Below are 8,768 nucleotides of genomic sequence, written 5' to 3' on the forward strand. Positions count from 1 at the left end.
GCCAGGGCTATACAGAGAAACCCTGTCTCCAAAAAAAAAAAAAAAAAAAAAAAAAAAGAATTGATGGTTATAAGAGTTGGGGCAGAAAGCCCCCAATAAAAATATTTCAATACAGTCATACATGGGAACAAAACACTCATACACGAAAAATAAAATAAATATGTCTAAAGAGAATAAGGTGGAAGCCAGGTGTGTGGTAGAGGCAGGTGGATCATTAGAACTTTGAGGATAGCCTGGTCTACATAGCCAGCTCCATCCCAGCCAGAACTACGAGGTGAGACTACATGTTTTTGCAATCGAGGAAGATGAGGAAGACATCTGAAGTTGACACTGGCCTCCATGTGCACGCATTCACCTGTGCATGTGTACACACAAGCACACAAAGACTAGACCAGAGAAGACAGGAGTGGTGGGATGGGGGAGTGGAGACGGGGCCTCTGGAAGACGGGCAGGCTTTGAGCACGTCTGGCATCAGATCCCAGCTAGTGCTGCCCCCCCCCCCCCCCCCCCCCGTGGTGTAAGCTCTGATGGTGGAATCCTATTTCCCACCAGCAGGAGGAGCCCAAGATACAGCTCCCTTCTGTCCACGTCTCAATATTCCAGGGCATCTCTGTCTGCCTGGAACAGCTGGCCATTAACATCTGAGGGGTCAGGGTCACAGGCCAGGCACAGCAGGAATAAACCAGGCCTGGGCTCCGGGTGTCTCCAACTTTTCTCATATGGCGTCAGACACGTTGCCTCTGTGCCCCGGTCTGTTTCCTCCTCTGTAGGGTGGGGCTGGACCAGAACAGAACCCTGCTAGCTCCACAGAGTCACCTCCAGCCTGGCAGAGAGGGGCGGCGCTCATCAACAGGGGCCAGTAGAGAGCAGACAGGAGGGGGAAGTTCTGTAGTCCGCTTCAGCACCAACCCAAAACAGTGTTTCTTCTTCTGGATCCTGTCCTCAGGCCCTGCCTAGGCACAGTGGAAGGCTGTGAGTTCATTTTTCCTTCTCTCCCAGAAGGCAAGGGTTGAGTGCTAGGGAAACCCAGTGGAAAGTTACCACAGAGGACCAGGCCGTGAGACCCAAACACAAGATCAGACAAAAGAAACTTTATTCCAAAAAAGCATACTGGGGTAAACATGAATACACTACTGGATAAGGCACATGGTCCCTCCCTCTAACCACCCTCCCTACACCACTTTGAACACACTGTAGAAATCGTCTCCAGGGCCCACAAGAGGCCCCAGACTTATGGTTGGGAGCCGTCTGGGTGGGCTTGGCCCGGCCCCAGTCCTGGTGTCATTGAGGGAAGCCAGGCAGAGTGCCGCCAGCTTCCAAACGCTCTGGGCCACATCAGGGGGATCACACTCCGCCAGCTGGGAAAGGTGGGTGTCATCCTAAACTGATCTGCGCTTCTCACATGTGGCAAACGGAGGGCCCGCCGAGCCGCAGGAAGCAGAGCTGAAGGCACATCGAGAAGACCTGTGAGCCCCAGAACGCTACAGGCACGGCACGGTAGGGTAGATGAGGCGCCAGAGAGGCCAAGATGTGTGCTCCTGAGTAAGGTCGGCTGGCCTCAGACCCAGAGCACTGGGACTGAGGAGATCCTGAGGCAAACAGGTAAAGAATGGGCGCTAGAACCGAGACCCTTCATTTAGGGAATGGGAGACGGGCAGAGTTCAGTCCCAAGTGACCAGATCTTGGGCTTAAATTATAACTTGGAGCTTGGGAGTCCTCTTGCAGCAAGAAAGAAATCAGTCTTCTCTACCTCGCCTCTTCCACCAGACGGTTGCAAAGGAGATTGCTTGTTCCCCCACCTGCCCCGCAGCAGCAAAGACTGCCAAACCTTCTGCTGGTCCCAGGCAGACCTGTTCAGCCAATCAGGCAGGGCCATTCGGACAGTTCTGGGAATCTTTGAGGCCTCAGCAACAAGGAAACCTACAACATAAGACCAAAAGTCACTGGCTATCAAGGTGTCCCCAGCAAAGCTAGCACCAGAGGCACAGACTGCTACTGTCTCTGGTTGGAAGGGAGAGAGGGAGGGAGGAAGGAAGGGAAGAAGGAGGGAGGGAAAGAGGGAGGGAGGGAAAGAGGGAGGGAGGGAAAGAGGGAGGGAGGGAGGGAAAGTTATCCTTGTGGAGCTGGGCAGCAGAGCTAGCCCCGGACAATGAAGAACACAAGAGGTCATGCTCTGGGATGTCCCAGAGGAAATAAAACAAACAACAACAACAACAAACCTTTTAGTTGTTGTTTCTTTGGAGGATAAGGTCTTACCATATGACTGTGGTTAGCCTGGAACTATGTAGCCCAGGCTGGCCTTGGGTTCATAATCCACCCTCCATAACCTCCAACACACTAGGATTACATGCCTGTACAAGCATACCCAGCTCAAACTCCCATAATCTTAGTGGATACAAACTTTTTTTTAAGATTTATTTATTATTATATCTAAGTACACTGTAGCTGTGTTTAGACACACCAGTAGAGGGCGTCAGATCTCATTACTGATGGTTGTGAGCCACCATGTGGTTGCTGGGATTTGAACTCCAGATCTTTGGAAGAGCAGTCAGTGCTCTTAACAGCTGAGCCATCTCTCCAGCCCCTGGCTTTGTTTTTGAGAACAGTTCTGGAGGCACATAGTGGTGACAGGTAAGCTGTGTGACTGTCCTCACTGCCACCAAACTGCTCTTAAAGCTGCTTATAAGGGCAAGTTTTAGGTTCTGCATTTTTTTAAAAACAATTTAGGAAAAAATACTTCTGGTGCTGGGTCCTAAACCAGGTACCTCATGCATACTGCCCATTATGACACCACCAAGCCATACTTTAGCCTCAGAAATTAGCCATATCAAATATGTATTGACCCTTACTACACATAATAGAGATTGGTACTGAAGAAACTGGACTGAGAGAGTTCAAAGCCAACCTCCACCACTCATCACCAAGGAGACTTGGGCATTGATCTCACAGTAGTATATAAAGAAGACATACATTCTACCCACACAGTCTACCCACACAGAAGGGCTATAGTAAGTGCCACATTAAATTTATACTCCGCTCCAGCCACCGCCTTCATAATGGCCACAGATAATCCACACCTCCACCGCTGAGCTTGGAAAATGCACTTGCAGGGGCTGGGGTGTGGCTCTGTGACAGGAGCTCTGGGTTCCATCTCTAACACACAGTGTCCTATGTCCTGCTTCCAGAGAAAGCTGAGCTTGAGTTAGCAACACCAGTGGGTTTTCACAACGTCTCTGGCCCTTGTGGTTATCAGTGTCTCTCTTCATACTCTGAAGAGAGTCGCTTTCAGTTTGGACAGGGGTTGCCTCATGCTTCCTACTGGAGGCCTACAGTACTTCCCAGTTATCCGAAATGCCTTACCTTAGAGGTGGCACTGGCTGTCCACCCCAGGTCCAAATAGTTCTCATTTTGGTGGCAGAACTCGGCCACCAACTGCTCAGAGTCAGTGCCAGGATCTCGTACAAGCCACTGTCCTATGGACTGGGAGATCATCTGGATATCCTTGGCTTCATGTTTCCAACAATTCAAATGACTATTCAACTGTTCTCAGGTCTCTAGCTGGAGAGGGGTTTCTAGCTCCTTTGTCGACGGGTGGACCCCCAGTTAGAGAAATTCCCAGGGGATTGAAGAGGAGCTTCCCAATCTTCAATGGGTCAACCTATGAGAATGACTTAGAGGGCATAGGCACAGACTTGAGGTGGGAAAGCTTAGGCCTAATAGTCCAGTAAACTGAATTAGCACGTGCGGCCGTGAGGCCTGCAGGATTTCTCAGAGAGACCTCATTATACTAACAAACCTTGTGACTCTGTGCGGGAAGGCAGCACCGTTGACATATCCATTTGCCTTCTAAACCTTCTGCAGGAGGTAGCAGACCAATGGCTCCCTAGACAACCCACTGCTTTAGAGGAAAGACTGTGCTTCTAAACCTTAGAACAGCTGTTCCGAAGATCGGGATCTGGGTTCTCAAAGAGGTGGGCAGCACCTTAGCAATCGCCATTGGTCACGTGGGATCCTCAGTGCACACATAGTTAAAGGTGGGGTGCAGCAGAAGCTGGTGAGTGACATCTCAGAGGCCAGGGAAGTTAGTGCATTTGGCCCAGTCTGAATGAACGCCAAGAATAAAGGCGGAGAGAAGACTTGCGTCGTCTTAAGTAAAGTACAGCCTGCGGGCCTTTGCTATCCACCACTCCTGTAGCTGACCCCATCCAAAGACTTCCTTGACGTGGGGCTGCGCAGGGAGAGATCCAAACTACAACTAAAGATGCCATCCTTCCCAACACTAGCTAAGGCCTGTCCCCAGCCCCACTTGCAGCTGCCTGACAGCATTCTACACCACCCTAGGCTGGAAGAGGGGACAGAGAAGGGATGCTCTTCCGACTGCAGGGCAGGAGGGAGGGGGCAGCGGCGCAGTCCAAAGACTGGTTCCAATTTGGGAGCCTCCCCCGGATCTACGCGGCGACGCCTGTCCACGTCTAGCTCTCGACAGGGAATGGGGGAAAGGGACTTCCAGGCTTCGCCTGGAGAGGCCCAACTGGGTGTATGCGTCGGCGCCTCCGATGGCTGCGCGGGTCCCTGGAAGCTGATATCTGGGCTGAGCTGCCAGTACAGCTGGTACAGCAGTCAGACTAGAACTGAACGTCGGGGATCCAGGACGCGGGCAGTGGAAACGCAGGCAGGGAGAGGGTGCAGGGGAGCACCGGCACGGGGCGGCGGCAGGAAGGGTTTGGGAGGGATCCCCGAACCGATCTGGGCCGCGGTGAAGCGGGTGGCCTCACACCACCTCCTCCTTGCCCTGGCAGCGACGGCAGCAGCCATAGAGTGCCGAGAGCAGGTACAGGCCGAGGCAGAGGCCGCCGCAGACAGAGGCCGCCAGGAAGGCATGGTAGGCGCAGGGCAGCCGGTAGCTCTTGAGGTTGCAGTAGCTGTGGCGCTGCGTCTGGTCGATCATGATGCCCGTCGCGGCCCCGTAGAGAGCGGCCGCCAGCAGGTCGTGCGCCACGTTGACCACGAGCCAGCGCGAGCCCAGCACGGGCACCAGCTCCTGCTTGCCCAGCAATGTGATGAAGTAGAGCCCCAGGGTGAGCAGCCAGAAGAGCACCGACACGAAGAGCGCGAAGTGCACCGGGCCCTGGTACTTGCTGGTGGCGATGGTGATCCAGAAGGCGGCTCCGGCCAGCAGCTGCAGCAGCCGCAGCACGCCCAGCGGGCCGCGCAGGAAAGCCCGCTGCAGGCGCAGGGAGCCGCGGGCCGTGCGCGCCTGGGGCGGCGGCTGGCGCGGGGGCGGCGGGAGCATGGCCCCCGGACGCGGCGGCGGCGGTGGCGGCGCCCCGAGCAGCGGAATGGCGGCGCCTTGCTCGCGGGGGCGGCGGGGGTCCGGGCCCGCTGCTCCCGCTGCTCCCGCTGCTCCCGCTGCTCCCTCTGAGGCCTGCCCTCCTCCCTCTACTCCAAGTTCTTAGTGCTGCTTCTGGTCCGCACCCTTCCTCTCCTCTCTCCTCCTCTTTCCCCTTCTCTCCAGCCCTCCTACCCGCTCTTTGGCCGTCCCCTTCGTTGGTCTCCACCCCTGCTCGCGCCTCCCGGCTTCCTGCCGTCGCGCCCTCCACCCTGGTTACCTCCCCCCCTCTTTCTCCTCCGCTCCCATTTCTTCGTTCTCCAGCCAGGGCTGAATGCCCGCACCCCCCCCCCCCCCCCAGCCCATGACAGGCCTTCTGCCCAGGCTACTCAGGCTGCTGGGCCAAGTTTGCCACATCTGGAGCCGCCCCAGTCCTCCCTGCCTCGCAGGTCTGGCCGATCTTAGGTCTTGGAGAAGGAAGCTACAACAGCATCGGCCTAGCCTGCGGCTGGACCCCCTTTATTAACCCTCTCTCTAGTCACAGGAGACTGGAGACATAATTCTCTCCCACTGAGGCTTCCTGGCAAGCCTGCGTGAGCAGGAGGTCTGAACTGACAGCTGTTCTCACTGGGACACCCTCAGTACCCTGCAGTTGCCCACCACAAACTCGCCTGTCCAAAGCTGGCCTCAGACTGTCTTGCCGTGAAGGTCTCTTGATCAGAGTAAGAAAAGCATCCCTGGCGGCAGGCCCAGCGGCCTCACCCGCAGCGCACGGAGCCTAACAACGCCAAACACTTCGACCATTCCGTCCTGACCATCTTCGCGTCTTGCTCAGATTAAAAATATGTCGCCTGACATGGTCAAGACAGGCCTAGGTCTAGGAGATGGCATGTCTTGTCTGCTTAACTATTGATCTAGATGGCAAGGAGCCCAACGAGGCTTATTGGCATTACTGGGACCATGACACAAGACATGAGAGCAATCATGTCCTTCATTTTCCTAAAGTCTAGAGGGTTTCAGTGATGGCTGCTGCTTTCTCTTCTCTGCCTCCCCGCCAAGAAGCCAACCTGCGTGCTTGAGCAATGTTACAAAACAGACCTGACTGTTCCCAACACAGTACGGAGCTGTGTCTTGTCAATGTGGCATATTACATAATCTGTCCCCAACCAACTTCCAATTTCTTGGGTTTTTTCCACTTCCTTCCCCAACCCATGCCACTTCTTGCAAGTTTCCCACATGAACTCAAAATGCCCTTTATTTTCCAGAGACTCCTTAGCCTGCAGACAATATCCAGTTTAAGCACTTACTGGTTTAGGGTCTAGCTTCCCACACTGACAACTATTTGCTTGTCTGGGCCTCCATTTGAATCATCCCCCTGCAGTAGTTCTGAGTCTGCTACATCAAAAACTGTAGTCTATCCTGGCTTATCCATCCTTGCCTGAGGCTGGCATGTAGGAGACCCTCAGTACATACAAATGGAGTTGCTTGCCAACTGGCTACAGGAACAGTACTGGACCTAAGTGTGGTGATTTGAATCGGCGTGGCCCCCATAAACTCATCGCTTGGCCCATAGGGAGTGGCACTGTTAGGAGGTGTAGCCTTGTGGAAGTGGGTGTGGCCTTGCTGGAGGATCTGTGTCACTGTGGCGGTGGCTTTGAGGTCTCATATGGCCCAGTGAGGAACACAGTCTCCTGCTGCTGCCTTCGGATCAAGATGTAGAGGTCTCAGCTCCTTCTCCAGTGCCGTGGCCGCTGCATGCCACCATGCTTCTCGCCATGACACTATAACAAGAGTTTCATAGCCATAAACCCTAACTAAGGCCAGGCAGTGGTGGCACATGCCTTTAATCCCAGCACTTGGGCACTTGGGAGGCAGAGGCAGGCGAATTTCTGAGTTCAAGGCCAGCCTGGTCTACAGAGTGAGTTCCAGGACAGCCAGGGCTACACAGAGAAACCCTGTCTCCAAAAAAACCAAAAAACCCTAAGACACTAAGCAGGCCACATTTGCCTACAGGGCAATGCCTGCCTCAGACCTCAGCCGATCCTATACTTCAGAGCCCCACCCCCTTGGCCTTGAACAGAAAGTCCCCTCACCCGCCTTTGAAGATAAAAGCTTTGGCCATCACTGCTACCCTAGGATACACTTGCGTATACAGTACAAGCAAGTTTCAAATACATATTATAAATGCTTAAATTGTGGTATGTAACATACCCACACAAGGCAGCATAGCTGTGCTGGAGAGATGCTCAGTGGTTAAGAGTGTTGACTGTTCTGCTGAAGGTTGTGAGTTCAAATCCTAGCAACCACACAGTGGCTCACAAACATCCTTAATGAGATCTGACTCCCTCTTCTGGGGAGTCTGAAGATAGCTACAGTGTATTTACATATAATAAATAACTCTTTTTTTTTTTTTTTTTGGTTGGGTTTTTTTTTTTTTTTCCGTTTTGTTTGTTTTGTGGATTTGATTTTTTTCAAGACAGGGTTTCTCTGTGTAGCCCTGGCTGTCCTGGAACTCACTCTGTAGACCAGGCTAGCCTCGAACTCAGAGATCCGCCTGCCTCTGCCTCCCAGAGTGCTGGGATTACAGGCATGCGCCACCACTGCCCAGCTTTTGTTTTTTGTTTGTTTTTTTAAAAAAGACAGCATGGCCTTGGAGTCAAGCCTGCCGTTGCTTCACTCCATCATCAGGCCTGGAGTCATGGAGGACAGGTTGCCCAGCCCTCTGTGCCTGATTACTTCATCTGTAAGATTATTTCATGCAGCAAGCAGACAGTGAGTGCTTATTAAATACTGGGCACCATTTTAGAGGCCAGGGATGTGAGATATGTGTGCTTTGGGGAAAGGGCTGTTTACTGTGTTGGGTCCTGTAGCAAGAAGTTGTATTTACTGCTCCAGTTGATGGTGTTCTTAGCTCTGACAGTAGGGACAGTAGGTTCAGAGCGCAGAGGAAGTCGACCTTCTTCCAGGAGCTGCTAGGGACTGAGGAGGGCACAGGCGAAGCTGACTCCTCATCCACAATCCTAATACTTTTACATATTTCTCAGGTTCTGTTTACAGCTTCTCAGGCAGGGACCCAGAAAACTGACCCAGAGTCTGTGTCACACTGGAATCCAGGCTGGCATGTTCTGATCCTAACTCAGCAGCCCCTGGAGGGATGTGCTCAGTGCCCTTGACTATGGCTGAGACTCTAACGTGCATCTAGCAGCTGAATCTGGATGCTGGACCGTTGAAGGCATTTCTATGAGCAGGGAGCCCAAGCTAATTGACACTAGGAGGAAGGAAAGAGAATTCTTCCATCTTAAGGCAGCGGGAGGCATGTGGGTTAGGGCGCCACCTGGTGGACACAAACTTTCAGCTTCAAGAGTCTTCACTGGGCTCCTTACATGGAAGAGTTCTTTCAAAAGAGTTGGGACGATATTTTTAGCCTCTGGAATCTTGA

The 8,768-nt window shown here is 53.2% G+C and overlaps 1 protein-coding gene and 1 long non-coding RNA gene across 2 annotated transcripts; both read right to left on the reverse strand.

The window, feature by feature from the left end:
* Positions 1-1,071: 1,071 nt before the first annotated feature.
* LOC127687244 (uncharacterized) lies at positions 1,072-4,480 on the reverse strand. The gene is made up of 2 exons (XR_007978356.1): positions 3,361-4,480; positions 1,072-1,920 (listed from the first exon to the last, which is right to left on the reverse strand). It is a non-coding gene; the product is annotated as an uncharacterized LOC127687244 (long non-coding RNA).
* A 191-nt stretch (positions 4,481-4,671) lies between these two features.
* Positions 4,672-5,406, reverse strand: Marveld1 (MARVEL domain containing 1). Its single transcript, XM_052185666.1, has one exon. It carries the CDS (start codon positions 5,291-5,293, stop codon positions 4,772-4,774), a length of 522 nt encoding a protein of 173 aa, XP_052041626.1. The 5' UTR covers positions 5,294-5,406; the 3' UTR covers positions 4,672-4,771.
* Positions 5,407-8,768: the final 3,362 nt, after the last annotated feature.

The sequence above is a fragment of the Apodemus sylvaticus genome, chromosome 1 (assembly GCF_947179515.1).
Source record: "Apodemus sylvaticus chromosome 1, mApoSyl1.1, whole genome shotgun sequence".
In the NCBI taxonomy this organism is placed as follows: domain Eukaryota; kingdom Metazoa; phylum Chordata; class Mammalia; order Rodentia; family Muridae; genus Apodemus; species Apodemus sylvaticus.